General features: G+C 37.6%; 9 protein-coding genes and 1 non-coding gene across 12 annotated transcripts; 8 read left to right on the top strand and 2 right to left on the bottom strand.

Moving 5' to 3' along the window:
• The first annotated feature begins 251 nt into the window (after positions 1-251).
• LOC9309487 (histone acetyltransferase of the MYST family 2) lies at positions 252-3,115 on the top strand. The gene is made up of 9 exons (XM_002873373.2): positions 252-604; positions 957-1,045; positions 1,154-1,213; positions 1,302-1,511; positions 1,737-1,805; positions 2,003-2,164; positions 2,247-2,340; positions 2,429-2,571; positions 2,672-3,115. The coding sequence occupies exons 1-9, from the start codon at positions 310-312 to the stop codon at positions 2,873-2,875; spliced, it is 1,326 nt and encodes a 441-aa protein (XP_002873419.1). The 5' UTR covers positions 252-309; the 3' UTR covers positions 2,876-3,115.
• Positions 3,116-5,762: 2,647 nt separating this feature from the next.
• Positions 5,763-8,855, top strand: LOC9309486 (beta-D-xylosidase 3). Its single transcript, XM_002873372.2, has 6 exons — positions 5,763-6,297; positions 6,491-6,778; positions 6,893-7,062; positions 7,140-7,591; positions 7,693-8,100; positions 8,194-8,855. Exons 1-6 carry the CDS (start codon positions 5,863-5,865, stop codon positions 8,781-8,783), a joined length of 2,343 nt encoding a protein of 780 aa, XP_002873418.1. The 5' UTR covers positions 5,763-5,862; the 3' UTR covers positions 8,784-8,855.
• Positions 8,856-9,071: 216 nt separating this feature from the next.
• Positions 9,072-11,851, top strand: LOC9309485 (magnesium transporter MRS2-7). The gene is made up of 12 exons (XM_021022306.1): positions 9,072-9,254; positions 9,336-9,617; positions 9,701-9,730; positions 9,923-10,046; positions 10,171-10,292; positions 10,364-10,438; positions 10,683-10,913; positions 10,978-11,022; positions 11,111-11,155; positions 11,242-11,271; positions 11,357-11,476; positions 11,567-11,851. Exons 2-12 carry the CDS (start codon positions 9,366-9,368, stop codon positions 11,651-11,653), a joined length of 1,161 nt encoding a protein of 386 aa, XP_020877965.1. The 5' UTR covers positions 9,072-9,254; positions 9,336-9,365; the 3' UTR covers positions 11,654-11,851.
• Positions 11,852-11,950: 99 nt separating this feature from the next.
• Positions 11,951-13,432, top strand: LOC9309484 (cytochrome b5 domain-containing protein RLF). The gene is made up of 4 exons (XM_021022307.1): positions 11,951-12,112; positions 12,398-12,459; positions 12,558-12,882; positions 12,965-13,432. Exons 2-4 carry the CDS (start codon positions 12,418-12,420, stop codon positions 13,243-13,245), a joined length of 648 nt encoding a protein of 215 aa, XP_020877966.1. The 5' UTR covers positions 11,951-12,112; positions 12,398-12,417; the 3' UTR covers positions 13,246-13,432.
• Positions 13,433-13,794: 362 nt separating this feature from the next.
• LOC9309483 (loricrin) lies at positions 13,795-16,922 on the top strand. 2 transcript variants are annotated; one of them, XM_021021616.1, is made up of 2 exons: positions 13,795-13,901; positions 14,684-16,922. In XM_021021616.1, exon 2 carries the CDS (start codon positions 14,923-14,925, stop codon positions 16,660-16,662), a length of 1,740 nt encoding a protein of 579 aa, XP_020877275.1. In that variant the 5' UTR covers positions 13,795-13,901; positions 14,684-14,922; the 3' UTR covers positions 16,663-16,922. The 2 variants fall into 2 exon arrangements, with proteins under 2 accessions (XP_020877275.1, XP_020877276.1); XM_021021617.1 differs by having other exon boundaries at positions 13,806-13,949.
• A 158-nt stretch (positions 16,923-17,080) lies between these two features.
• Positions 17,081-19,396, top strand: LOC9309482 (malate dehydrogenase 2, glyoxysomal). Its single transcript, XM_021021623.1, has 8 exons — positions 17,081-17,417; positions 17,671-17,889; positions 17,980-18,294; positions 18,380-18,469; positions 18,558-18,677; positions 18,775-18,864; positions 18,943-19,037; positions 19,143-19,396. Exons 1-8 carry the CDS (start codon positions 17,343-17,345, stop codon positions 19,213-19,215), a joined length of 1,077 nt encoding a protein of 358 aa, XP_020877282.1. The 5' UTR covers positions 17,081-17,342; the 3' UTR covers positions 19,216-19,396.
• A 62-nt stretch (positions 19,397-19,458) lies between these two features.
• On the bottom strand, positions 19,459-19,532 carry TRNAV-AAC. The gene has a single exon. It is a non-coding gene; the product is annotated as a tRNA-Val (tRNA).
• A 155-nt stretch (positions 19,533-19,687) lies between these two features.
• LOC9307454 (soluble inorganic pyrophosphatase 6, chloroplastic) lies at positions 19,688-21,520 on the top strand. Its single transcript, XM_002873367.2, has 6 exons — positions 19,688-20,035; positions 20,329-20,489; positions 20,622-20,722; positions 20,817-20,998; positions 21,094-21,192; positions 21,270-21,520. Exons 1-6 carry the CDS (start codon positions 19,772-19,774, stop codon positions 21,360-21,362), a joined length of 900 nt encoding a protein of 299 aa, XP_002873413.1. The 5' UTR covers positions 19,688-19,771; the 3' UTR covers positions 21,363-21,520.
• A 112-nt stretch (positions 21,521-21,632) lies between these two features.
• On the bottom strand, positions 21,633-24,566 carry LOC9309481 (serine carboxypeptidase-like 19). The gene is made up of 14 exons (XM_021021620.1): positions 24,365-24,566; positions 24,095-24,240; positions 23,886-23,962; positions 23,671-23,793; positions 23,480-23,582; positions 23,359-23,396; positions 23,155-23,256; positions 22,981-23,067; positions 22,737-22,892; positions 22,574-22,645; positions 22,364-22,482; positions 22,110-22,226; positions 21,981-22,026; positions 21,633-21,883 (listed from the first exon to the last, which is right to left on the bottom strand). The coding sequence occupies exons 1-14, from the start codon at positions 24,493-24,495 to the stop codon at positions 21,803-21,805; spliced, it is 1,398 nt and encodes a 465-aa protein (XP_020877279.1). The 5' UTR covers positions 24,496-24,566; the 3' UTR covers positions 21,633-21,802.
• Positions 24,567-25,494: 928 nt separating this feature from the next.
• On the top strand, positions 25,495-27,381 carry LOC9309480 (protein RMD5 homolog A). 2 transcript variants are annotated; one of them, XM_021021621.1, is made up of 2 exons: positions 25,495-25,719; positions 26,039-27,381. In XM_021021621.1, exon 2 carries the CDS (start codon positions 26,061-26,063, stop codon positions 27,213-27,215), a length of 1,155 nt encoding a protein of 384 aa, XP_020877280.1. In that variant the 5' UTR covers positions 25,495-25,719; positions 26,039-26,060; the 3' UTR covers positions 27,216-27,381. The 2 variants fall into 2 exon arrangements, with proteins under 2 accessions (XP_020877280.1, XP_002873412.1); XM_002873366.2 differs by having other exon boundaries at positions 26,036-27,381.
• The last annotated feature ends 99 nt before the right edge of the window (positions 27,382-27,480 follow it).

Genomic DNA, 27,480 nt, shown 5'->3' with positions numbered 1-27,480 from the left:
TATGCATTAGACTACATAGCCATTGGCATGACTCGTATTTTTCGAATTAATACAGAAAGATTTCAATTATGATTCGTGATAATTCTTACATGATTATCACTTAGCAGACTAAAACTGTGATTCCGGTAATTCACAGCATTAAATATCAATATTTTATTTTACCGGCCCATAAAGAGAGGCCCAAATCACGTGAAAAGTTACTAATGGGCCAAAGTTAATTCCAAGTGTCATTTTTCTCTCTCTAGTTCTCTTACTACTTACTCGTATGAGAAAGAAAGCCCACCCGGAAATCTGCGACCCGACCGAGAAATGGGATCGTCAGCGAATACAGAAACCAACGGCAACGGAGCACCACCGTCGTCGAATCAAAAGCCTCCGGCTACTAACGGCGGTGATGCGTCTCATCCTCCTCCTCCTTCTTCAGCTCTTGATCAAGCGATTATAGAGTCGGATCCGTCGAAGAAGAGGAAAATGGGGATGCTTCCTCTAGAAGTGGGTACTCGTGTGATGTGTCGGTGGAGAGACGGAAAACACCATCCGGTCAAAGTAATTGAGCGCCGGAGGATACATAATGATTACGAGTATTACGTTCATTACACTGAGTGTATGTCGTTTAATTCCTTATCAAGGTTTGATCTAGGGTTTTCAATTTTGGTTGATTTCTACTGTTGAACTTCAGAAAGGTGGAAATTTGTTCAAGGGTTTATAATGTAGGAAGATAAAAGAGTTAAATTGCAAGACTTTATCAATTAGAATATTAGATCATTGGCATTGGCTTCAAGGTGTGTGGAGATCAAAACCTGCATTATACTTTGCTTCTAAAGATTTTGAATCCTTTATACTATTGTGATTAAGCTGACTAGTATGATGATAAAGTTAGTGGTTGTGAAAGCTTGTGATCATCGATGTGTATGTTTTGAGTGTTTGATTTTTGTAATTTGTTTTCGAAACTGTAGTTAATAGGAGACTGGATGAATGGACTCAGCTGGACCAACTGGACCTTGATTCAGTAGAGTGTTCTGTAGATGAAAAAGTGGAAGACAAGGTGCTTTCTTTAGTTTTATATTGTCAGTTGCATAATGCTCTGTTGGATTACATGAGTTTTTTCTTCTACGTTTAGCACTGAGCAGAGAATTATGTCTGTGGTTTCTAGGTAACGAGCCTGAAGATGACACGACACCAGAAGAGGAAGATCGATGAGACACATGTAGAGGTAAGCAATTGATGCCACTTGAAGGCTGGTCCTGGAAACAAAAAGCTTATGCTGATTCGATATTCTGTGTTTCAAAATGTTTATATAGGGTCATGAAGAGCTGGATGCAGCAAGTTTGCGTGAACATGAAGAGTTCACGAAAGTGAAGAACATAGCAACGATTGAGCTTGGAAAATATGAGATTGAGACTTGGTACTTCTCCCCTTTTCCGCCAGAATACAATGAATGTGTGAAGCTCTTTTTTTGTGAGTTTTGCCTGAACTTCATGAAACGCAAAGAACAGCTTCAAAGGCATATGGTGAGCAACTGTTTTTCTTTATCTTTGAAGTCTTATGATGATTTATTAGTTCATTTCCATTGCGAGCTTATTCTCTGTTCTTGCATTCCATTTTCATTGCTGTAGATAGTATCCAATCTTTCAGATTCTTTGTAATTTTGTTACCGACTTGCATGTCTACATTCAGGGCTCATTAAAAATGCATATTTTTTAGCTTTTGTATAATTGCCTTGCTTTTCCCTGCAGAGGAAGTGTGACCTGAAGCACCCCCCTGGTGATGAAATTTATCGAAGTGGTACCTTGTCAATGTTTGAGGTAATATCCCGAGATCTGTGTCCAGTCTTCTTTCATTGGGAATAATTTTTATATTATTAGCTTATCTCCTCTTTTTCCTTGTATGGATGCTAACTAGTCATCTCTCATTTGGTTATGATGTACATTAACAAGTGAATTTTCCCCGAGCAGGAATTATCTTCCTATATTTTTTCTCTTACTGTAGCCTAATCTTACAGGTAGATGGCAAAAAGAACAAGGTTTATGCACAGAATCTCTGTTACCTGGCAAAGTTATTTCTTGACCACAAAACTCTTTACTACGACGTTGATTTGTTTCTGTTCTACGTTCTTTGCGAATGTGATGATCGAGGATGCCACATGGTTGGTTACTTTTCAAAGGTAATACAGCACAACATTTACAGAGATGTTTGGTTTCCGTTGTCCGGTTTGTTAATAAAAACGTAACCTCTACTGGGTACAGGAGAAGCATTCGGAAGAAGCATACAACTTAGCTTGCATTCTAACCCTGCCTCCATATCAAAGAAAAGGCTATGGAAAATTCTTAATAGCCTTTTGTGAGTTCTTTGTCCCGATGACTCTTTTGCTCTTCTCAATTCCATGGTCGACAAAAACAATAACAGATTGTCCTTCTGAGTTTTGCAGCCTACGAACTGTCAAAGAAAGAAGGAAAAGTTGGGACACCGGAAAGACCCTTGTCGGATCTAGGCTTACTAAGCTATAGAGGTTATTGGACTCGTGTTCTATTAGATATCTTGAAAAAACATAAAGGGAACATATCTATCAAGGTTAGATTGTGTTTTAAACTGATAAAAATTCTGAGGCTAATCCTGGTTTCTGCGATAAGAATCCACCCATCTGTCTCTGTTTCATGTATGATGATTGTAGGAGCTGAGTGACATGACAGCAATCAAGGCGGAAGATATACTAAGCACACTTCAGAGCCTAGAACTGATACAGTATAGGAAAGGACAACACGTGATCTGTGCGGATCCAAAGGTTCTGGACCGACATCTGAAAGCTGCAGGCCGAGGTGGTCTTGATGTAGATGTTAGCAAACTGATTTGGACACCTTACAGGGACCAGAGTTGAGAGTAAGGTACACTCTTCTTCTGCCATTGGATTTAATTTGAGTGTGTAAGTAAAACGGGCTTTCTTATTCTCCTAAAATGTCTGTGTAGTTTACTTGTAAATGTTGAATCGTACTTGGAATGATGTTTATCAACAACTCTTATAATTAGGATTTGAAGCAACTTCATTGGTCCATCTTTCTTTTGCTCGTATGTATATGTGATCATTTAGACCTCTACCCAATATATATTGTTTCAAACGCATATATTTGCATTTGCGGTTTTATGTGAAAAATGTTGTGTTCATAATCACAAGATTCATTGTTGACAAATGTATCAAACATCATTTTCAACTAGTAAACGATATAAATAGCAAACGTAAAAACAAGGTTGGACGAAAAAAGAATAGTCGAAAGTTATTGTATCCAGTGTTTTATAATTGGTGTAAACAAATGTTTTACAAAATAGAAACCGTAAAATTTGGAATTTCTGAACCTAACGCCACATTGTTGGTGAAATACTGAAATATATCAGTGGAGTCAGATTTGTTTTTTTTGGTTTATGATTATAAGAAACGTTGATAAAAAATCAGTTCAGAATTCTGTTTCTTTTACAATATGTTTTAGTGTTATATAAAATGATGTTGATATTCCACGATAAAAGCCAACTCAAGTATGTCTGTATTATTCAGTCCACATCATATCATTCATGACCACCGAACCAACACTTATGGTATTAGGTTTATTGATGCCAATGTGGTCCATATTCCATAGTTAACATTTAAGTATATATTTCTCTTCTTTACTCAAACACATCCAAATAGATTCTTCTTCTTCTTTTGTTTACATATAAGCTATGTATTAAGTTTGATACACAATATGTAACCATACAATCAGATTTTGCTTCCAGATTTTCGTAGTTTTAGTAGATGACCGATCGTTATCAGTATTTAATATCTTACATAAACCTAGAGTTTAATGTAGTCTTGCGGTTGCTCAATAGATTAAAAGATTTTTAATTATATACCAAAATTAAGTTTTTACCATCAGAAATATGTGAAATAATGTATATTATGCGTTTTTATACGCCATGGTCATGTGTGTTTTCGATGGAGAACAAGTTTTTAGAAGTTATTATTATATATGTAAGTTATAAGATGTTCACATACAATGCATTAGACGACAAGAAAAAAGGTTATTCTAATTTAAAAATTTCCGAGTTTGTCAATGTATTAGTATCGTGTTCAAAAAGGGCAGATATACCTCTATGGCTGCATATTTTATGGGCTGCATGTGCCTCCACTCAATTTTTTTTTTTTTTTATAAAGTATGTTTACAAAGAAAACTCTGATAAGTTTTGGAAAGAACTGTGTGGAAATTCTTGTATATATATGCGTAAAATACACACATTTTTGTTCAGAATAATGTTGTTGTCTTTTTTGTAATAGGAAACACAATTCTACGCCATGAGATGATGAATAACTATGTAATTTACTGTTTCGTAGGATTGTAGTATTGCAGAATATAATTTGGTGATTCACAGTTATTAGAGAAAAAGACATGACACCTTCTTTCTTCTTATTCCCTTCCCTTTAGATGTAATTTTTGTTTTTATTGCGTACTGTACTCTCCTTTTTTTGTTGAGGTCGAAAGTAGATTTGTCATCGACCAATCACGAGGCAGCACTAGTATTCTGCATTCAATCGCAAAGTTGCTCAACAAGTCTGCGCATGACTTTGAAAGCCGCAAAGCGACTAACGATTCAATAATACCCAAAATAGAAAACACTTACCTTACATCTTGTTCTCATTCAAAATCAGATCGAATTATTATATGCCCTTGCAAATTTTCTCTGTTACCAATGCATATGTAAACCATTTGTGTTTTGATAACTATGTCTATGTAACCTGGATTGTTTTAAAATAAATAAAGATGATTAAAGAAACCTTAAAAAAATTATACACTAGCAACTTTTCACTCTTCTTCAGATGACATATGAGAGATTTTCCAAACTAACATGTTCTTTTACAATCAGTTTTGTTGATTCGTTCTAGGCTTCTAGTGTTCGACTAATTTATTATTGCAAAATCATCTCCAAAATAAATATTTAGATAAAAAATCGAATCGTCCAGAATTACCTACTTGCATATATAGCTGAAATCGAACTTTATAAATTCAAAATGTTTTGTCGGATCCCAACAAATTTTTGAAACAAGTATACATAAAGTTTTTAAAATTGACGATTGTGAGATCAGTAATCATTATGAGAAAAGTATCTAAATAAAATGTGTTTAGTTACGGCTTAATTCCAAAAGCAATAAGTCGATAGATGGATCATGGAATAAACTATTCATTTGGTTTTGTTAAAAGAAAGTGAGTCATGAGCATTGGGCAATGTTAGAAAGAGGTAAGGTGTGTCATGCAAATATAAATAGCAGCCAACACTATAGGATAGGGGCTTACACACAAATTTGTCATTTATTATAGACTCTTTAGTCTTTGCTTACCGGGATCACTAGGAAGTAGTAGTGGAAAGGAGCAAAACGCCTTCACTATTGGGTTTAAACAACATAGGATAATTTATATGGATAATTATCACTAAGATTTATCAAATAACCAATTAGATGATGTTCTGGATGCATGAAAAAGACGAAATCTAGATAATTAAACATCTCGACAACTCAGAGAAATTTATCCTTAATTTTGTCTTTAACTAAGAAATAATTTTATCTAATTTTTAGACAATCAAGTTTCTTTATCGAGTAAACGAATCTCCTTGATTTCATACAAATAACCTTACCTAACAAAGAGCACGAAATGTCTTATTATTCTTAGTGTGACATTTCATCTTCAAGCTGCAACTTCTATATAAACACAATAATACACATATATATATAAAATTATATTCCTTAATTAACAATTTTCCAACCAGCGTACAGCTTTTATATATAACAGTGATCAATAAACAACGAACACAAACCAAAATAAAAAATAAAAGACAAAAGATACAATGGCTTCTTCTTCGTTAACGGAACGAAACAGAGCACTCTTCTCTGTTTCTACTCTTCTCCTCTGTTTCCTCCTCTGCATCTCCGAGCAATCGAACGCTCAGTCTTCTCCAGTCTTCGCCTGTGACGTCACCGGAAACCCTTCTCTTGCCGGGCTTAGATTCTGCAATACGGGGTTGAATATCAAATCCCGAGTCACCGATCTTGTTGGAAGATTGACGTTGGAGGAGAAAATCGGGTTTTTGGGAAGCAACGCTATCGGCGTTAGCCGCCTTGGGATTCCGGCTTACAAATGGTGGTCGGAGGCACTTCATGGCGTCTCTAACGTCGGAGGTGGTAGTAGTTTCTCCGGGCAAGTCCCTGGCGCCACTAGCTTCCCACAAGTTATACTCACGGCAGCTTCTTTCAATGTGTCTTTGTTCCAAGCCATTGGCAAGGTGAAAGAACTATCTCCTTCTTCATTTTTTCTATTTTTGGATACGCTGTGAAAACTCACTCATTATGCAAATAGATTTTGTTTCTTAAGGCACAAGTAACGATTCTTATATCATCTTTTTTCCCCGATGCTTTAGACAGGAGCGTTTTCTTGCTTCTAGCTTTAATAAATTTTTATCCATGTTTTGGTTTAAGGTTGTATCGACGGAGGCGAGGGCAATGTACAATGTGGGATCAGCCGGTTTAACGTTTTGGTCACCGAATGTGAACATATTCCGGGACCCGAGATGGGGAAGAGGACAAGAGACCCCCGGCGAGGACCCAGAACTCTCAAGCAAATACGCGGTGGCTTATGTTAGAGGTCTTCAGGAGACTGACGGTGGAGATCCTAACCGTCTCAAAGTCGCTGCTTGCTGCAAACACTACACCGCATATGATGTTGACAATTGGAAAGACGTCCATCGTTTCACTTTCAACGCCGTGGTAAGAAGAAAGAGTTTTTTGGATTCTTTGAATATTATGTAACTTTTGTTATTGGTCACACTAAATACATTTCAATGTTTTATATATTGTCTGTTTTTCGTGTTATGTGATTAGGTAAACCAACAAGATATGGCTGATACGTTTCAACCACCGTTCAAGAGCTGTGTGGTTGATGGAAATGTGGCTAGTGTCATGTGTTCTTACAACCAAGTTAACGGAAAACCGACATGTGCTGATCCTGATCTGCTTTCCGGCGTGATCCGCGGACAATGGAAGTTAAACGGGTAAGGTTGTTTGTTTCTAATGGTTTAATTTTACGAAGGGTCTGGTTTTTTTTAAATCATCGGTTTTTTTTTGTTAGATACATTGTTTCGGATTGTGATTCGGTAGATGTGTTGTACACAAAACAACACTATACCAAGACTCCAGAGGAAGCTGTGGCCAAATCTATATTAGCAGGTTTGGATTTGAATTGTGATCATTTCACGGGTCAATACGCAATGAAAGCGGTCAAGGTGGGTTTGGTAAATGAAACAGCTATTGACAAAGCGATTTCAAACAATTTCGCGACTCTGATGCGTTTAGGGTTCTTCGATGGAGACCCTAAGAAGCAGCAGCTCTACGGTGGTCTTGGTCCTAATGACGTTTGCACCGCTAATAACCAAGAACTCGCTAGAGATGCCGCAAGACAAGGCATTGTCTTGCTTAAGAACTCTGCTGGCTCGCTTCCGCTCTCACCTTCCGCCATCAAAACATTAGCCGTGATCGGACCAAACGCCAACGCCACAGAAACAATGATCGGGAACTACAACGGTAAATTGAAACAAACATAAAAGAAACACAAGTGATTATCGGTCTCCCCGATTCAATTTCAAGCTTAAAATGTATGAAACCAAGATCGTATTTATCTTCAGGTATACCATGCAAGTACACAACGCCGCTTCAGGGACTGGCAGAAACGGTGTCGTCTACCTATCAGCTGGGCTGCAACGTCGCATGCGCAGAACCTGATTTAGGCTCAGCCGCTGCTCTGGCTGCTTCTGCGGATGCTGTTGTGCTCGTGATGGGCGCAGACCAATCAATTGAGCAGGAGAACCTTGACCGACTCGACCTGTATCTGCCCGGAAAACAACAAGAGCTTGTGACTCAGGTGGCTAAGGTGGCGAAAGGACCGGTGGTGCTAGTTATAATGTCCGGTGGAGCGTTTGACATTACATTCGCCAAGAACGAAGAAAAGATCACAGGCATTATGTGGGTCGGATATCCTGGTGAAGCCGGCGGTCTCGCCATTGCTGACGTCATCTTCGGTCGTCATAATCCAAGTAAAGCTCTGTTCTCCGGTTTGAACCGGTGATAATCGACCGATTCGGTTTTATGATTGTAATTTTCGTAACCGGTGATTTTTTATTGGTTAGGCGGGAATTTGCCGATGACTTGGTATCCTCAATCATATGTGGAGAAAGTTCCGATGACGAATATGAACATGAGACCCGACAAATCAAACGGGTATCCGGGTCGGACTTACAGATTTTACACCGGAGAAACCGTATACGCCTTCGGAGATGGGCTCAGTTACACTAATTTCAATCACCAGATTCTTAAAGCTCCGAAGCTAGTCTCTCTCGATCTTGACGAAAACCACGCTTGCCGATCGTCGGAATGCCAATCGGTGGACGCGATCGGACCGCACTGCGATAACGCCGTCGGAGGAGGATTAAATTTCGAGGTTCAATTGAAGGTAAGGAACGTCGGAGACAGAGAAGGGAGCCACACGGTGTTTCTGTTCACGACGCCGCCGGAAGTACACGGATCGCCGAGGAAGCATCTTCTAGGGTTCGAGAAGATTCGTTTAGGAGAAAAGGAAGAGACGGTGATTAGGTTTAACGTCGATGTGTGTAAGGATCTGAGTGTAGTTGATGAGATCGGAAAAAGGAAAATCGCGTTGGGTCATTATCTGCTCCACGTGGGTAGTTTTAAACATTCATTGACCATTAGCGTGTCATAGACTGATACGGTGAATTTATTTTTAATGGTCCATAATTAAAAGGAATAAAATTTCAAGGGCTTAAAAAAGAAAGGAATAAAGATTTTTTGGTACCAAATCGCGCGTCCTGGCGATTTGTTTCCATATATACCACGTTCAAAAATGCAATTGACTAAATTACCCTTTGAACGAATTTTGAAACATTTGTCGTCTTTCCGTCTTCTTCTTCTCAGTCACGCCACGTGCGAGTCGTGATTGTCGCCGTCGACGCTATCTTTGTCGCCGTCGTATCTTTGATAAAGGCAAAAATCGATAAACCCTACAAAAAATGGTTCTGGTCTCTGTCGTCAGATTTTAAAAAAATTAAATCAATTTTAAAAGCAGAACGACGACTTTCGAGGAATTTTATAATGAAAAAAGGGAGCAGATACTACGAAAACTCACTTTTTCTCATTCCAACTGGGTTTTAATTTCATACTTTATGGAAAAAAAGTTTCGATCTTTCTTCTCTTTAATTGGGTGTTTTTTTTTTGTTAGTTATGTTTTCTCTTATCTCGCGTTGAACTTTTGTAGGCATTGGGTTTAAGCAGTGAAGAATTGGAGATGTCACCTGACGGAGAACTTGTTCCGGTGGATTCATCGGCGGTAGTCTCGGCGAAGAGGAAGATACCTCAGTTATCAAGGAGTTGGATTTCCATAGACGCGTCAGGGCAAAAAACTGTGCTTGACGTTGACAAACACGTGATTATGCATCGTGTTCAGATCCACGCTCGTGATCTTCGGATCCTTGATCCAAATCTATTTTACCCATCTGCTATTCTGGGTCGAGAAAGAGCCATTGTTCTTAACTTAGAGGTTGGGACTTTTTTTGTTTTCTCCTCTGTTTTTGTTTTCTAGTTAATCATGTTTTGATTTGTGTTTGTTTTGGTCTGATGCAGCATATTAAGGCGATTATCACTGCCGAAGAGGTCAGTAGCAGTTTAGATTTTGATAGAAAGAGTTATTTTTTTGTCTGGCTTTTAGCTAAATCTAAATGTGAACACTTTGTTAAAAAGTTCACTATCTCGGCTGGACATTGTGATACTTATATGATGTTTGGAACATTTTCTCTCCTTTTGAAGTGATGATGGCTTGGTTTGGTTATTTGAACATGCTTACAGGTTTTGATTCGGGATTCTTCAGATGAAAATGTTATTCCTGTCCTGGAGGAGTTTCAGAGAAGATTGCCTGTAGGCAACGAGGCACATGGTGGTCACGGAGATGGTGATGTGGGTGAAGAAGATGGTACCCCTCAAATTTTGTCATATAAAGCATTGAAAATCTGGAATGTTTTAAATCTTTTCATGTCTACATAAGAACCATTCACTCTTGTCACTTTGGCATTGAAATGATTGCTTTTACTATTTAGAATCCCCGTTTGAATTTCGGGCGCTAGAGGTGGCTTTGGAAGCTATTTGTAGTTTTCTAGCTGCAAGGACAACAGAACTAGAGAAGTCTGCTTATCCTGCTTTGGATGAACTTACCTTGAAGGTAGCCAACTCTGCAATTATTGTCATTACTGATCTATTTCCAACTACATTTAACTTTATTTCATTTTGTAGATAAGTAGCCGTAACTTGGAAAGGGTTCGTAAATTGAAGAGTGCCATGACCCGATTGACAGCTCGGGTCCAAAAGGTGAGTATCTATCACTGGGAAACGGAGTCTATGTTTAGAAAGAATTATGTATAATGCTTAAGCCTCATGACTATCCACTGTGTCTTAAAGGGAGTCCTGCATACACTTATCTTGTGTTGCCACTTATACTATGAGTATTATGGTTCCTGACATATTTCAAGTGAACATTCAAGGAAATAGACTGATCAAAGTATATGATAGTGGAATAGAGAAGAATTGAGCTCTCTCGTCGCTTTTTTTTCAGGTAAGGGATGAGCTTGAACAGTTGTTGGATGATGACGGTGATATGGCTGATCTCTACCTTACAAGGAAATTTGTTGGTGCATCTTCATCGATCAGCGTTTCAGATGAACCCATTTGGTATCCTACGTCCCCAACAATAGGTTCTAAGATTTCCAGAGCAAGTAGAGTAAGTTTAGCCACGGTTCGTGGGGACGATGAAAATGATGTTGAAGAGGTTGAGATGTTGCTTGAGGTAATACGTGTTTTCAGCTACATATTAAGTATAAACAACCATTAATTTGATTTTTGTTTAACAGGCATACTTCATGCAAATTGACAGCACTTTGAACAAATTAACCGAGGTATTGTATCTTCTTGTTCCAGTTTCTTTTCTAGTGGTGAATCTTTGTGATATCTCTGACTTAGAAAGTATAATTGAACATGATGCAGCTACGCGAGTATATTGATGACACAGAGGATTACATTAACATCCAGGTAGGTAACCAAAATGAAAAGTCAGATTTCTTAAATGTTATGAAATGTAATCTCTCTTACAGGCTATAATCACTGTTTATTTGCAGTTAGACAATCATCGAAATCAGCTGATTCAGGTGAGTGAATAAAAAAAAAGATCCAAGATTAATAATGTTTTGTTTATATTTTGATGCATATGAAAAACACTCAAATTATCTGCAGTTAGAGCTAATGTTAAGCTCTGGAACCGTTTGTGTATCAATGTACTCAATGGTCGCCGGAATATTCGGCATGAACATTCCCTACACATGGAACCACGACCATGGATACATTTTCAAATGGGTACGAGTCACATTTCAGTTTCCAGGAGAAAGAAAAATCTCAACCTGATATCATTTGGTGTGTGTTTGTTTGTTGTTGTTGTTGATGAAGGTGGTAAGTCTCACGGGAACATTTTGCGCAGTCTTGTTCGTGATTATACTGTCGTACGCTCGGTTTAGAGGCCTCATCGGATCTTAATGACAAGACAAGAGAGGACAATTGGTACAGATTTATAACAAAGAATGTGAGAGCAGATCTTGTTTTTGGGGGGCCTCTTCTCGCCAGCAATTTCGTTACTAGTGATGGGATTGTATTTTGTACTGTGTGACTACATTTTGTATTGAATATGCAACTTGATGATACCAAACCCAAACCAAAAAATACGAATTTGTTACACAAAGCCGGAACCAAATTACAAGTTCGGTTTTCAGTTCGAATTGAATATTCTCTGACCTGAACCGAACCAAAATGATTTCGGATCTCCAACAACCCGAATTAGACCAATTCGAATTTGGTATTTTGATTGCAGCCTCCAGAGAAGAACACGACTCGTCCATTCTCAAATAGATCTCTCCCTCTTTCGTCGCTCTTTGTTTTTCTTCACTGGTCTTTGTTTCTCCTTCGATTCTCTGTCTGGAGCAGTCTCAGATCCACCAGGTATTCAATTTTCTTCTAGTACATCTGATTTCCCTTGTTGGGTTGTTATTGTTTGCTTGATATGGATTCATGAAATCAGAAATTGCATATCTATTTTTGTTAAATTAAAGTTTCCAACTTTAAGAATTCCCACCCAAGAATACCTAAATCAGCACCTTTAGACTTTGTTTTGTCCCCAACTTTCGTCTTTGTTTAGATCTTCGCCTTCTTCTTCCTCAGAGTGCTTTACAGAGACTTTAGGTTTTGTTTCTAACTGACACGAATTGTTCTGAAAACTGGGTGCAGATTATTGCTCGAAGCTCAAGATGGATTCTACTAGAGATGATGATGATTTCACATTCTCAAAAGTTAGTTTCCCACTCATTTCTTCAGGATTTCATAGTTTATGAAAAAACGTGAAAGTTTTAGACTTTATGATTGATTCTTGGTTTGTTTCATTTTGAAGGTCGCGCCACCAGATAGTGAAGCTGTTCTTGAGGCAAAAGCTCTTGCATCAGATGTGGGTAGTATTACCCTTAAAGATGCATTAGATCAACAAAGCAATGGTCTTATTTGGAAAGACAAGTCTCTTCCTCCTAAGGAAGAAACAGTAGGTTCTTTGTCTTTCAATGTGATTGATTCTTCATCTTTGAAAAAGCAGTCCAATGAATCATCTGAGACTTTCAAAACTCCTGCTAGAAAGCCTATCACTCGTACCAAAGTTCCTTTTGAAAAAGGTTATAGCCAAATGGATTGGTTGAAACTTACACGAACACATCCCGATCTTGCAGGTAAGCAAAGCGTTCTTTGTTGATCGTCTTTTCCTAAATTACATTTTGATGTGTTACATAAAAGATGCAATTTGTTTTGCAGGCTTGAAGGGAGAGTCAAACAAGAGGCTTATTCCAATGGATGAAGTAAAGAAGCACCAATCAGGAGATTCAATGTGGACTGTTTTGAAAGGTCGTGTGTACAACATATCACCTTATATGAATTTTCATCCTGGAGGTGTCGATATGCTGATGAAAGCTGTTGGAAGAGACGGTACGCTCTTATTCAACAAATACCATGCTTGGGTCAATGTTGATATGTTACTTGAGAAATGCCTTGTTGGAGTTTTGGATGTTACCAAAGTGAAGAAGCAAGAAGCCTAATTGCTATTGCTAAAAGGGTTGAGATTGTCATATACTCGTGTAGAGGATTCATAAGTCAATAAGAATTATTTTAGTGTTCACATTCTGTCTGATTCTTCAGATGAAAACGCTGATCACAATATGTAATGTGTATTAGACTTTTATACAACTCATTGATGTCAATATATATTCAAAGTTTCCACTGCAATGATATCATGTTCTCTTTTGACAACATTTAAGAATGACAAACTATAGATGATTAAATTGAATCTATACAAACCCAAGTTGGCTTCTGTGACAGCTTCCACTACAATTTTTAAACTGTATACCAAATGGTAAAAACAAGAACAAGGTTAATGTCTTAAAAACCCATTTTTACAAGTTTTGTTTTGTAGCAAACTTGTATCATCAATTTACCCAATCAGAGTGAGGGCTAAACCGGACTATTCAAGAAAACCGCTTTTTTGTTTTCTCCCCAATCAGAGCCGGACAAAGACCGAGGGTAGTTTAGGTATTTCATGGCCAAGACAAAACCTGACTCGTCCACCCTTATAAATAATTACACCATCATTTTTGCCAATAGTCGTTTGTCTTGTTTCTTCGACACCTGTTTCTGAAATTTTCTTCTTGTTTTCTCCTTGGAATTCTATCTGGAGCCCGAGTTTCAGATCCACCAGGTTTTGGATTCTCTTCTTGATTCTTTGTTGCTCTAACTCACCGTACATGTAATTTTCTTCCGGATTTTTTTTTTATTATTTTTGCTTAATCTGAGTTCATGAGTAATAATGCATGACTGTTCCTATCTTTAGACTTCGTTTTGTCTTAAGTTTTGTCGAATAGAAATCATTCTTATGTGGATTACGAATAGAATTAGAATTACGTGATGAATCTTGTTTTTTAGATCTTCTTCTTCTCCAAAGTGCTTTATGTTCTTTTTTGTTTATTGGTTTGTTCATAAGCTTTCTTCTGATACTAGGATGAGATAATCTTTTCCGGTGTTTTCTGATCCTGCTTGCAATATTCAATCTTCCAAGTCAAAACTTCTGAAAACAAATATTTTCTCAGATTTTGGGATCTTGTGTTTGGATCTTCAATCATAATTCTAATGACATATTGTATTACAAAAGAATAAATGCTGACTTTGGACTTTATGATGATATTATTGATTACCATTGCTCAATTCTGTTCTTTTGTGAATTATATTTGAGTAAAGATGTACAATTTCATCTCACCGTAATGCTGCAATAGTCATTTGGTTAGTTCTTGGTCTTCTGTCTCAGGCAGAGTACGTAGCTCTTCCAATCTCGTTAATGCTTGCTTTTATGAATATAATCCCCTAGATTTTTCTTTGTCTCGGTCATCCTTTTGCCACATTTCAGTTTTTTTTTTTTTCCGCTTGTACAATGTTCTTTGCATCTCGTTAAATCTCAAGTTGAATGCTTTCTGGATTTCTTCTCAGGTCCCGTGGACAATTCTCACAGCAGCATACTTCAATAAAGACTATTGCTTTACAGTATTACACCAGCAGGATAGTTCTGCTTTCCCATTCTTGAAGATGGACAGGGCAGATACATCGGGCTTTGTAAGTGGCGGCAGTTGTTCATCTCTCAAGTTTCTCCAATATATGCTTATAGCTACAGTTATGATGTTCTAAGTGGTAGTTTCTTCGGAGTTCATCTATATCCTTTTCACTTTCTTATGAATTTGAACGACGGTGTAGTTCATCTCTCTAATGCCGTTAATATGGGTGACACCGCTCTTAGCCTGAAGTGTCTTGGGGGCTCTGAAAACCAATTTTGTTCCGATGTTTCTAATTTCACTGATGATGGTTGCCGGTTAGTCCTAGGATTGGGTCCAACGTCGGCTTCATACTGTTTTAGTGTCGGCGTTAATAACAGCAACAAAGATTCTGCTTCTGGATTCAGTCAAGTACTCGCTGATTCAGTTCTGCAACTTGGTCGTCCTGCTGTAAGCATAGACACTTTCAGCGGACTTGATTGTTCATTGTCGGCATATACAGAGCCCCGAGTTGCTATCAATAATGGTGGACAACGTGTGATCCCTGTTGTTGATGAAGGTTCTTCTTCTGCAAAGAGATCAGGTGGATACATGCCATCACTTCTGTTAGATCCAACTGTTAGAAACCCTTCACAGATGCAACAACTTAAAGATTTTGGAACCGGCATCCATTCGCAAGTGAGTCTAGAACCATCACCGTACACAGCGTTATCTGTACAGCAGAGGACTAGCAATCCGAGGAAGTGTAAATTTATGGGATGTTTGAAAGGAGCTCGAGGCTCATCAGGGCTCTGCATTAGCCATGGAGGTGGCCAGAGATGCCAAAAACCAGGCTGCAACAAAGGTGCGGAGAGTAGAACTACCTTTTGCAAAACTCATGGTGGAGGGAAGAGATGTGAGCACTTGGGATGCACGAAGAGCGCTGAAGGAAAAACAGACTTCTGCATATCTCATGGTGGTGGAAGACGTTGTGAGTTCCTCGAAGGCTGTGACAAAGCAGCCCGTGGAAAATCGGGCCTCTGCATTAAACACGGTGGTGGCAAAAGATGTAATATTGAAAACTGTACACGAAGTGCTGAAGGACAAGCTGGTCTTTGTATTTCCCATGGTGGTGGAAAACGCTGTCAGTTTTCTTCAGGTTGTGAGAAAGGAGCTCAAGGAAGTACAAACTACTGCAAAGCCCATGGAGGCGGAAAACGCTGCATATTTTCAGGATGTAGCAAAGGAGCAGAAGGTAGTACTCCTCTGTGTAAAGCACACGGTGGTGGGAAACGCTGTCTGGCTGATGGAGGCGGGATTTGCTCTAAAAGCGTGCACGGTGGGACTAACTTCTGTGTTGCTCATGGTGGTGGGAAAAGATGTGTTGTGGCGGGGTGTACAAAAAGTGCGCGTGGTCGCACTGACTGTTGTGTTAAACACGGTGGTGGAAAACGTTGCAAGATTGTCGATTGTGAGAAGAGTGCTCAGGGTAGTACTGATTTCTGTAAAGCTCACGGTGGTGGGAAACGATGTTCTTGGGGAGAAGGGAAATGTGAGAAATTCGCCAGAGGAAAGAGCGGTTTATGCGCTGCACATAACACTATTATGTCTCGGGAGAACGAAGGTGGAAGCAAGAGCGGTTTGATTGGACCGGGACTCTTCAGTGGCCTTGTTTTTGGCTCTACTTCTGATCATTCTCAGTCTGGAGTTAGCGCTGTCTCTGATTGCACCGATTCTGTTGATCGAATACAGTTTGAGAATAGGCAGAAGAATAAGAAGATGATGATACCGATGCAGGTTCTAGTACCTTCATCAATGAAATCTCCAAGTACTTCACATGAAGGAGAAACAAACATCTATGACTTCATGGTTCCGGAGGAGAGAGTTCACGGCGGCGGGCTAATAATGTCTTTACTTGGTGGCTCCATTGATCGAAACTGAAAGCCATTTATGGTCACCTTCTCAGCAAAAACCTGTGTAAAGCTGTAAAATGTGTTATAAGCAGATGTGGGAATCCTTTGTACATTTTCATGGGTCGTTTTGGTTTTTGGATAAGCAGATGTTGCTCTTTGTCATCTAAACCGATGACTCAAAACCCAAGTCTTGTTTCTTGGTTATACATCATTGGATATTATTATGCTGGATCAGTGGTCAAACCACACTTCCCGGTTGATAAATAAATAAACGTTTTTGTTTTAGAATCCTTTTCATTAAACGGTGTTTAAACCGAATTAACTAGCTCAGTTATGGGCCTTTAGTGGGCTTCTTTACAATCACCAATTCAATTGTCAAACGCAAATCTACCATTTTTAGGTTCATGTAAAAATCTAAAAACTATTTGCTACGGAAAATTTGAGAGCCACAACGGTCACGAGACAAAAAACAACAACTTGAAGATAAAAGGATAAGGGAGGCTTCCTACAAAATGAACAACATTTCTTTCCACACAAATTCTCATAATAAAAAGTCCCTATTAAATAAAAATCATATAATACAAAATACTTAATAACGTTATATTCTTTCAATCTAGTCCCCATGTTTTAAGTCCTCTTTCTTGTCTGACATACAAATAAAAAACTCACTGATAGCTTTCTAACGAGAGCAAACAGAGGCACACAACAATGGAGTTTCGTGGAGATGCCAGCCAGAGGATTGCTAGGATTTCAGCTCATCTTCAACCTTCTTTCACTCCTCAGGTTTTCTTTACTTTTACTTCTAACTCAAGTTATCTTCTTTGGTTTTTAAGTCAAGTTGGTTGTTCTAAACCAGAATAGTTTTTTGTATTCACTCTCAAACAAAACTGATATTGTCTCAGATTCATCAACGTTCTTAGTTTTTTTCATCAAGATTCAAACTTGAGTCCAATCAAGAATTTCAATTTCTAGTTAGCTGAAGATTTCTGATGCCATAGAAAGACCAATCTCTTTTCTTCCATTGATCGATCATTAGATGGAGACGAAGGCCTCGTTAATGGGACGAGAAAACTGCAGAGCCAAAGGTGGGAATCCAGGATTCAAAGTAGCAATCCTTGGAGCTGCAGGTGGAATTGGACAATCTTTATCTTTGCTGATGAAGATGAACCCTCTTGTCTCTTTACTTCATCTCTACGATGTTGTCAATGCACCCGGCGTCACAGCTGACGTCAGTCATATGGACACTGGAGCTGTTGTAAGTACCTCTCATCAACTTTGAAACTTCACATAATATTTACATCTTCTTGCTAAAGAATGAGTAATGACCACACTTGATGATTATTAGGTCCGCGGATTCTTGGGAGCGAAGCAGCTTGAGGACGCGCTAACGGGTATGGATCTTGTGATCATACCAGCTGGTGTACCGAGGAAACCAGGGATGACCCGTGATGATCTGTTTAAAATCAATGCTGGGATTGTTAAGACACTATGTGAAGGTGTAGCAAAATGTTGTCCTAGTGCTATTGTCAACTTGATCAGCAACCCTGTGAACTCTACTGTCCCCATTGCCGCTGAGGTTTTCAAGAAAGCTGGAACTTATGATCCTAAGAAGCTCCTTGGAGTTACTACACTCGATGTTGCTCGTGCCAATACATTTGTGGTAACAATGCCTAATGATCCCTCACTCCATTTCGTTTTGTTGACTTTTAAACACCAAGATTTGATATTTTTCTGTTCTTGTGCAGGCAGAAGTTCTTGGCCTTGATCCAAGAGAAGTCGATGTACCAGTCGTTGGGGGACACGCTGGAGTCACAATCTTGCCACTACTGTCACAGGTATCATATGAATAGAAGGCGAGGCTCAGTTCCATAACATTAGCTTCTCTGCTAATTTATGTTTTTTTGCATAATATTTCTTCATCAGGTTAAACCTCCTAGCAGCTTCACACCTTCAGAAATAGAGTACCTCACAAACCGGATTCAAAATGGTGGAACTGAAGTTGTGGAGGCAAAAGCTGGAGCTGGATCTGCAACACTTTCCATGGTAAAACCAAACCAAATCACTTTAATACATCACCATAACACTTGTTTATTTCTCTGGAACAATGTACTGAATCCATGTAAATGTACTACTACTACAGGCATATGCTGCAGCCAAGTTTGCAGATGCTTGCCTTCGCGGGTTAAGAGGAGATGCTAATGTCGTAGAATGCTCTTTTGTTGCTTCACAGGTAAATCTTGAAAACTCTTTCACTCTCTTTCATTGTGTCAAATCAACGCTTTTAACTTGTAATGGCAATTGACCACAGGTGACAGAGTTAGCTTTCTTTGCAACAAAAGTGCGCCTTGGCCGTACAGGAGCAGAGGAAGTGTATCAGCTTGGACCCTTAAACCAATACGAAAGGTCTGAAAAACATAACTCATCTCTTTCAAATTACTTGTCTCAGAAAGAAAGAAAGAAAGAAAGAGAGTTCTCAATATGTATCTTGATTTCTGTATTGTTCTACAGGATTGGTCTGGAGAAAGCAAAAGAAGAACTAGCCGGAAGTATTCAGAAAGGTGTCGAATTCATCAGAAAATGAAACTGAGAGATAATCAGAGAGATACAATAAGATCTTTCCTCAATCATATATAATCATGTTGTTACTCTTCATGCCTATGTCTCCCTCTGCTGCTTCAACTTTGTAAATTCCTTATCAGTTTGTGTACTATGTAACCTTTTCAACGTACTTCTATCTATGGTTTTCAATGATCCAATACCAATCTTTAGAAACGTTTGCAAAACAGAGATCATCTTCGCAAAAATTAAAATGAAAAAAAACAAATGGCTTCGCCCGGGTTCGAACCGGAGACCTTCAGTGTGTTAGACTGACGTGATAACCAACTACACCACGAAACCTTTGTGCTAACGAATCCAAATTTTATGTATTTATATGATTATTGCCAAATTTTATGTATTTATATAGGTTGGTAATACCTACTCAATAGTCAACAAAACCCCACGTGATCTATAACATAGAATAAAATAATCTTTGTTCTTTTTTTTTTTTTTTTGTGTTCTGTCTTCTTGGTGATAAAGAATAAAGAGAGCCAGTGAGGGTAAAACGAAGGGCCACCATTTTCAATCTTTCCACAATAATGGCGGCTACTAGAGTGTTAACTGCTGCGACGGCCGTAACCCAAACCACATCGTGTTTCCTCGCCAAGCGAGCTTTCATTCTACCGGCGAAGAAATCCTGCGGTGGATTTGGCGGTCTCTGCTTCAGAAGAGCTTTGGTGTTGAAATCTAAGAGACCCTACTCCTGCAGTGCCATTTACAATCCTCAGGTTAAGGTTCAAGAAGAGGGTCAGCCCGAATCTCTAGATTATCGGGTTTTCTTCCTCGATGGTTCCGGAAAGAAGGTACCTTTTGTTTCTGACTTCTCCGTTTTGTGTCTCTCTGTCTTCAATATTAAAGCTTGGTCTTACTGGACAAGTATTTAGGAAATGGATTCTCTGTTTCACCTAAATTCTGAGTTTTTGGGTATATATCACATTGTTATTTGGCTATGTAATGAAGAAATCTTATCTGGGATTGCTACCTTTGTTTTGAAAGATCTACATTTTGAATGTTGTTAATTGAAATGGTTTTGGTTCATTACTCTGTTCTGTGTTTTGTTAAGGCTGAGTAAGGATTTATATGCATTTGTGTATAGCTTTCTCCATGGCATGATATACCCTTGACCTTAGGAGATGGAGTCTTCAACTTTATAGTTGAAATACCTAAAGAGTCAAAAGCAAAAATGGAGGTTGCTACTGATGAAGATTTCACTCCTATTAAGCAAGATACTAAGAAGGGCAAGCTCAGATATTATCCGTAAGTATATACATAGCTTTCTCTGTTTTCTTGAGTTTTGCTTTCCTTTTAAGTTGAATTTTAAGAGGCTTCATCATCCATTTCGGATTATAGACTGTGAAATCAATGACTTATGGAATGGATTTTATCCAGGTATAACATAAACTGGAACTATGGGTTGCTTCCACAGACATGGGAAGATCCATCTCACGCAAATTCTGAAGTTGAAGGATGTTTTGGGGATAATGATCCAGGTGAATCTGTGATACTCCTTTTATCTATTGGAAAATGATATCTCTTTGGAACAAAAAGAATGTGCTTATTCTTGGTTTGGGTTTGGGTTTGTAGTTGATGTTGTTGAGATTGGTGAAACTCAAAGGAAGATAGGAGATGTTCTAAAAATCAAGCCTTTAGCTGCTTTAGCTATGATTGATGAAGGAGAGCTAGACTGGAAGATTGTTGCTATTTCTTTGGATGACCCAAAAGCTCATCTTGTGAATGATGTTGAAGATGTTGAGAAACATTTCCCGGTACGAGCTAATCTAGTAGTATAAACCAATGCCTTTAGGTTCATGCAAAAACAAAATATATGAATTCTGTTATTGACCCTAAATCCGTTGATCAGGGTACACTAACAGCCATTAAAGACTGGTTTAGAGACTACAAGATCCCAGACGGAAAGCCTGCTAACAGATTTGGTCTTGGAGACAAACCAGTAAACAAAGTAAGTTCTTCATTTTATCTTCTCTAGTGGTGGTTCTTTATGTTTGGTACTATACCTGAGAGGAGCTATCTTAACAGGAATATGCTTTGAAGATCATCCATGAAACAAATGAATCATGGGCTAAACTTGTGAAGAGATCAGTTGATGCTGGAGACCTTTCACTTTACTGAACATATCTTGCTATGTCCAATTATGAGGTCGAATAATGAACAGACTGGAGAGTCCTATATCATTCTTGTTTTTCTTTCATTTGAGATGTAAACATTGGGATTTGTTTTTCACCATTGATGACTAAGAAATAATAAAATGACATTTTGCTTTGAAAATATTCATATGGAAACATGAAACAGGGTCCATGAAACAGAGCAGAAGCTCTGTTTCGAAGTGCAACAACACAAAGTCATAGAAGATTTAGGCAGCAATGGCTGAAGATTTATGGAAACAATGAAAGCATGAGTGGGGATCTTTAGGAGATGGAGTTTTCAACTAATAGTTGAAATACCTATAGAGTCGAATGTAGGTAACATGTGGTAAAATTACAATTCACTGGATATTAGTTTAACTGGAAAAAACAACAAAGAGAGAAAAAGAGAGAAGTGAGTGAGAATCTTCAGAGAGGTTTTCCATCAATCCATCTTCTGAACACAAGTGAGCATTGATCTGGATTATACTCTGCTGTGTGTCCTCCTCCCTGCAAACCACACAATCGAAACACTCTATATCACGTTTTGTTTTTTTCTGCAGAAACTTTGGACAAGACAAGAAAGAAAGGGTTTAGAAATGATTGCCTTGATGGTTGCAAATGTCATCTTATTCGCGTAAGTCCTTGTATATCTACAAACACCGATAACAAGGAGTGTCTTTAAAGATACTGAAATTGATCAGAATGGAGTTAGAAACACTGTTTTTTTTAATACCCAGCAACTTGATTGCTACTCATCATCCAAGCTCTCCAGTCATCAACAATGGAATAGTTGAGAGCTCTGATCCATGCTTGAGTTGAAGAGAAGGGTACCATAGAATCATGATCACCACTGTCTCAAGTACATGAGTTTGTCAAATCATAAAGATACAAAAAAAAGTAGTGCTTATACTTAACATTTCAAAGAAGGAAAAAGAAAAACTACTAACTAATATCAAACAATGATACATCAACAAATATTAATCTTGCCTGTAGATGAGAGAGCGGAAGCCTTTAAGACTATTGTTTACGTGATACGGAAATGCATTGTTAATCTCAAATGTATATGGTATGTTTTGGCTGTTGCATCGGTTCCATTTTCCTACTCCCTGCATCACATTTTGAACTGGTGATTTGTGTTTGTTATGTTTTGTATAGAACCAAGTCAACCAACAAAAAAAAAAGAATTCACATAGGTACCGTCTTCACGCCTAGAGCTCTGCGTACATTTTCATCGTTAGCCCAAAAGGCAGACAGAAAATACTTATAAGTCTGAGAAGGCGATAAAATGTAAGACATATCAGAACTTTTCAAACCCATGAATATAGAAAATAATGAAGAAAGTAAAAGAGAAAATTGTTACAAAGCAGCTAGGAGGTGGCAATGATGATGAATCATTTCCTGAAAACTCCTTCAGTTCTCTTCTTCCATCGGTTCTGATGTTTGGTGTGTCTGCCAAGACGTAATCTACTTCGCAGTTTCGTAACAAAATTTGCTCTGCGTATATCTCTGACATACACTATACAACTCAGAAACAAGACTAGTTGGTCTATGAATAATGCAATCAGATAGATACTCAATTAATGTTTGCCGTATAAAGTCTTTACATGATCATAAGATTGAAGATTATTTGAGCATCTTTTATTACTTGGGTCTACGTTGAAGAATTTGCCTCCACAACTTCTTTCAAGTGACTGCAATAATAAGTAGTGAAAAAATATATTGTAACCAAATTAATGTCTAAACAATCATATGATATGATTGATGAAGATAAAGATTACCTCAAAGAGCTCATCTGAAATAAGTCCCATCCCATGAGCAAATGAAATTCTATAGTTAGATTCCATGTTTTTATCTGTTACAGGGTTTCCAAGAACATAACCCTGCTCAATTATTTAGGAACGTGTTAATACAAAACGTTTTCTTTTCTCAACCGGATTATCGGTATTCATATTATTGCGGGAATGAATAGACTCTTTTAACACCTGAAGATTTATGAGTGGTGTGAGGCCTTTCTCATTTCCTGTTTTCATATTGTAGAATGTAATTAAAAGCTTTGAACTAAAAGATACCAAAACTGTGGAAAGTGGTGAATAAAAAGGCTACCAAGTGAAGTTTGTTGCACAACTCCTGGAACAATTTTCCCGGAATATGAATCTCCACCAACATAAAAAGGATTCGATATAAACTCCGGGTGATCCACAAACCACTGCAAGTAATCAGAATCAAAACACTTGATAAACATACATGCAAGAAAATTCATCAAAAACTGCAACAAAGCAAAAACAACACTTAACACTTCTAAGAAATTGATCAATTTGGTGCATTTGTTTGATGTCGCTCGTCTCAAAAGCACGCCGAGTTCTAGCATAAGAATATCCAGAGCCAGCAGGAGATTCCACATATAAAATGTTAGCCACCTGAAAAACAATTTGAGTATATACAAATTCAATATGTTGTTATTACAGAGACACAAATAGAATCACAAAAATTTGTGCAATCTCTCTCAAACCTTTGTCCATGAAAAAGATGTTAGCTCTAAAGGAGGAACTGTTCCATTATACTCATCCCCTTTAAAAGCTAAAGGACCTAAGACAAACAATCAAATTATTACTTGAAAACTTGTCTTAGTCCTCCGAATGTGTGACCAATCAAGAAACATGACATAGTATTAAACTATTTTATTAAGACTCATTCATTAGTCATTAAACTATTTGTTACCGTTAGCGAAGAGCAATCCACAGATGGAGCTACAGCCAGGTCCACCAGTGAGCCAAATCATGAGAGGATCATTTTCTGGATTTCTCTCTGATTTCACAAAGTAGTAAAAGAGTTCAACATCTCCAGATTCGCCAATACTCACATATCTTAGTAATAAACCCACATGCAAAAGAAGAAAACGACATGTTAGAACTTAAGGATTCTTAATATGTGTTTTGCTACTGATTTTGGCAAATTAGAGAGAAAGAGATGGACTTTTTGTTTGTTTACCCAGTCTCGAGCTCAAAAGGAAGAGGACCTTCAAAACCAGGAAGATACTTCACACGCAAAGAAGCATCAACAAAATGATGAATAGAGAAGATGCTTAATAGAAATAAGACGATGAAGCTAAGGTTTCTCATTTTCTCTGTTTCTTAGTGTCACTTGAACAGAGAATAGTATGTCAACGAAGAACCTTAAATTCACATTGAAAGAAAGAAGAAAGCAAAGTAATTACGAGGATAAAACCAAAAAACAAAAAACAAATGAAGTAAGTAAAGACAATATAGCAAACGCAGTGATCAGAACGTGGCTATCGTTTAACTAATAAGCGTGTTGCGAGCTTTTACAGCGTTTTAGTGACCGGATCAGACCAACCGGTTCAATGGAGGAACTTTATGGCTCCATCACCAAACCAAGTATCAGATTACACACCAGCGAAAGTCAACGTAATTCAGTTGATCTGTCAACTTAATAAATCCATTACCTTAAACTTAGATACTGTCGCTAATTTAATTTTAGTTAGCTTCATGCTTTTTGACTTTTCACTGTTGCATAAACGAAAACGACAAATAGTTTGTGATTGATTCTACCTGCTGTCGAAAAGTTTTTTTTTATACGTTTACCAGAATTCATAAAGATATATAATTCATAAACGATTAATTGTTTTCTTATAAATCCAAATCGACATATAATTCTATTTAGTTGTAAAATCTAAACTTTAATTTATATTTATAAACCCAAACCAACATATAACTAAATAACTAATCTTGTTTAATTAAAAACATATATATTTTGTTTTCTTAATATTTTTGTTTTAATTTATTTTCAATTAGTATTTTGATTGGTTATTTATGAAAGGGTGAATAAGAGAGGTTATTTAAAAATTTCAATATAAATTGTATAGCTTACACAAACTGAAAATATTAAATATGAAAGGAATATTAAAAATTTTGAAATAGAAAATTGAAAAAATAAAGATAAAAAATTGTTTATTCACTTCTACATTTAAAAAAAAAAAAAAATGCGAAGATGCTGTAATTGATAAGATTCCTTTTGGAAAATAATGGGTAAATTTCGTTAAGATATTATCCATTAATATGGATTTTAATAGTAGTAGAATTTGGAATAAAAGCATTTTTTTTTCTTAGCTAGATATAATTGAAAAAGTGGTTCCATGTTTCCAGAATCCAACCAATCTTAACAATTTTGATACTCAGTGATTCGCGTAAGAGCTTCTTTGAAAACGTCATGCCAATCATCATCTCTATATATAATAATATAATCTCCCCCAAATTTGCTTCCTCTTTCAATGGCTTTTGGTTCGTTTCTGACGCCGATATCAGAAATTCTCAGTCGCCTTTCCGGTACTAGTGCTCATCTCTCCCTTTCTTCTATCTTAATTTCAATTGATTTCTTATTTAGTTCTGTTTCGATTGATCAACACATAAATTTTGGGCTTAAAGAGTCTCACTTTTCCAATTTTAGTGCAAAATTAAGATTTGTTGCATCATCGCTTTTGTTTTCTATTTCTGGGTTTAGTAGTTCTGTGAATTTTGTGGTTTTATTAGGGCAAATTAATGAATCGAGAATCGCAGGATCTTCTCGAGCAAAGTTGTTTCTTAAAAATGCAAAATTTATATGTTTGATCAAAATTTATCTATCTGGTTACTCTTGTTGCAGTTGTTGTTGATTAATCAGAAGAAAAATGGATATGACTGGTACTGTGAGAGATGCATTTGATCGAGTTTCTAAGAAACAGAAGCTGTATCACTCAGTTACTCAAGATGTTATCGATCTTGTTTGTGATGGAATCCAAGATACATTGACTCAAATCCAATCAGATAATAACGATGGAGTCGAACCCGAATCGGTTCTAACCGAGTTGAGGCGCAAGCTTGATGCTCTTTTACCGATTATCCAGCTTCAGAAATCACAGAAGGAAACTAAATGGAGTCTTAGCAAGTTGGTGAAATTGTTTGAGGTTTCTTACCATCCTGATATATCTCTAGCCTGCTTCAGCGTTGATTTCGATATCAACTTAGTGAATAAGATACTTATCCACCATTGTTACCGAGAAGGGTTGTTCGACGTTGGTGATTGTCTGGTTAAGGAGTCTGGAAGAGAGGAAGAAACCGAGGTTAGATCTCAGTTCTTAGAGTTCCACCAGATATTGGACTCATTGAAGCTCAGAAACATCGAGCCTGCTATGAGATGGATCTTTGCGAACCGCGGAAAACTGAAGCAAAAGGGTTCAAAGCTGGAGTTTAAACTCATAAGTTTGAAGTACTGTGATATTTTAAGAGAAGGAAACCGTGTTGATGCTTTGGAGTATGCAAAAACCCATTTTCACCAATATCCACTACACTTTAAAGAGATACAAAAGCTTATCACTTGTCTGCTATGGATTGAAAATTTAGAGAAAAGTCCTTATGCAGAGATGGTTTCTCCATCATGTTGGGACAAGGTGACCAAAGAGGTAATCATGGAATATCACCATCTTCTTGATCAGCCAATTAACTCCCCGTTAAAAGTCGCTTTATCCGCGGGTTATGAGAGCTTACCGTCACTTTTAAAGCTGGTTCATTTAATGACTTTGACGAAACAAGAATGGCAAGCTATGAAACATCTTCCGGTTCCTCTAGAGTTAGGGAACGAGTTTCAGTTTCACTCGGCTTTTGTGTGTCCTGTGAGTAGAGACCAGAGCAGCGAAGAAAACCCGCCAATGCTGTTGGCTTGTGGTCATGTAATTAGCAAGCAGTCAATGATGAGACTCAGCAAGAACTGCGCTCACCGCATATTCAAATGCCCTTATTGTCCTGCAGAGACTTCAGCTTCAGCATGCAGGCAATTATACTTTTGAAAGGTTTGGTAATTTAGTTAATTTGATTGTTTCAGCTCAATAAGTGAACAAAGCGTTTCATTTGTTCTTTCATCATTAAAAAACTCTTTTTTACTAGATCTTGATTTGATCTTCTTCTCTAAGTTAGAACAAATAACTAATATGTTGCAATTAGTTGTTATACTATTACTTTTTATTTCTCTTGAAACAGAGAAGATAACAAGTGAATTTCAGTGATTTTAAAATGGTTAGTAAATTGGAGAAGGAAAGTTGAAGCAAAGATCAC

This window comes from Arabidopsis lyrata (assembly GCF_000004255.2).
Source record: "Arabidopsis lyrata subsp. lyrata unplaced genomic scaffold ARALYscaffold_6, whole genome shotgun sequence".
NCBI lineage: Eukaryota > Viridiplantae > Streptophyta > Magnoliopsida > Brassicales > Brassicaceae > Arabidopsis > Arabidopsis lyrata.
The sequence above is the reverse complement of the archived record's forward strand: the minus strand, read 5'-3'. Positions and strand labels throughout refer to the sequence as shown.

Bases quoted from the DNA above. Each gene is read 5' to 3' on its own strand.
- LOC9309487 (XM_002873373.2), top strand. From the start codon at position 310: ATGGGATCGTCAGCGAATACAGAAACCAACGGCAACGGAGCACCACCG. The intron at 1,046-1,153 runs GTGCTTTCTTTA...TGTGGTTTCTAG, and splicing joins ATGAAAAAGTGGAAGACAAG to GTAACGAGCCTGAAGATGAC. The intron at 1,214-1,301 runs GTAAGCAATTGA...ATGTTTATATAG, and splicing joins TCGATGAGACACATGTAGAG to GGTCATGAAGAGCTGGATGC.
- LOC9309486 (XM_002873372.2), top strand. From the start codon at position 5,863: ATGGCTTCTTCTTCGTTAACGGAACGAAACAGAGCACTCTTCTCTGTT. The intron at 6,298-6,490 runs GTGAAAGAACTA...TTTTGGTTTAAG, and splicing joins TGTTCCAAGCCATTGGCAAG to GTTGTATCGACGGAGGCGAG. The intron at 7,063-7,139 runs GTAAGGTTGTTT...TTTTTTTGTTAG, and splicing joins GGACAATGGAAGTTAAACGG to ATACATTGTTTCGGATTGTG.
- LOC9309485 (XM_021022306.1), top strand. From the start codon at position 9,366: ATGTCACCTGACGGAGAACTTGTTCCGGTGGATTCATCGGCGGTAGTC. The intron at 11,023-11,110 runs GTATTGTATCTT...AACATGATGCAG, and splicing joins CTTTGAACAAATTAACCGAG to CTACGCGAGTATATTGATGA. The intron at 11,477-11,566 runs GTACGAGTCACA...TTGTTGATGAAG, and splicing joins ATGGATACATTTTCAAATGG to GTGGTAAGTCTCACGGGAAC.
- LOC9309484 (XM_021022307.1), top strand. From the start codon at position 12,418: ATGGATTCTACTAGAGATGATGATGATTTCACATTCTCAAAA. The intron at 12,460-12,557 runs GTTAGTTTCCCA...TTCATTTTGAAG, and splicing joins ATGATTTCACATTCTCAAAA to GTCGCGCCACCAGATAGTGA. The intron at 12,883-12,964 runs GTAAGCAAAGCG...TTTGTTTTGCAG, and splicing joins AACACATCCCGATCTTGCAG to GCTTGAAGGGAGAGTCAAAC.
- LOC9309483 (XM_021021616.1), top strand. From the start codon at position 14,923: ATGAATTTGAACGACGGTGTAGTTCATCTCTCTAATGCCGTTAATATG.
- LOC9309482 (XM_021021623.1), top strand. From the start codon at position 17,343: ATGGAGTTTCGTGGAGATGCCAGCCAGAGGATTGCTAGGATTTCAGCT. The intron at 18,295-18,379 runs GTAACAATGCCT...GTTCTTGTGCAG, and splicing joins CTCGTGCCAATACATTTGTG to GCAGAAGTTCTTGGCCTTGA. The intron at 19,038-19,142 runs GTCTGAAAAACA...ATTGTTCTACAG, and splicing joins CCCTTAAACCAATACGAAAG to GATTGGTCTGGAGAAAGCAA.
- LOC9307454 (XM_002873367.2), top strand. From the start codon at position 19,772: ATGGCGGCTACTAGAGTGTTAACTGCTGCGACGGCCGTAACCCAAACC. The intron at 20,490-20,621 runs GTAAGTATATAC...GATTTTATCCAG, and splicing joins GGCAAGCTCAGATATTATCC to GTATAACATAAACTGGAACT. The intron at 21,193-21,269 runs GTAAGTTCTTCA...CTATCTTAACAG, and splicing joins GAGACAAACCAGTAAACAAA to GAATATGCTTTGAAGATCAT.
- LOC9309481 (XM_021021620.1), bottom strand. From the start codon at position 24,495: ATGAGAAACCTTAGCTTCATCGTCTTATTTCTATTAAGCATCTTCTCT. The intron at 22,646-22,736 runs GTAACAATTTTC...TCGCCTTCTCAG, and splicing joins TGCCACCTCCTAGCTGCTTT to ACTTATAAGTATTTTCTGTC. The intron at 22,227-22,363 runs GCAAGATTAATA...TACTTGAGACAG, and splicing joins TTCCGCTCTCTCATCTACAG to TGGTGATCATGATTCTATGG.
- LOC9309480 (XM_021021621.1), top strand. From the start codon at position 26,061: ATGGATATGACTGGTACTGTGAGAGATGCATTTGATCGAGTTTCTAAG.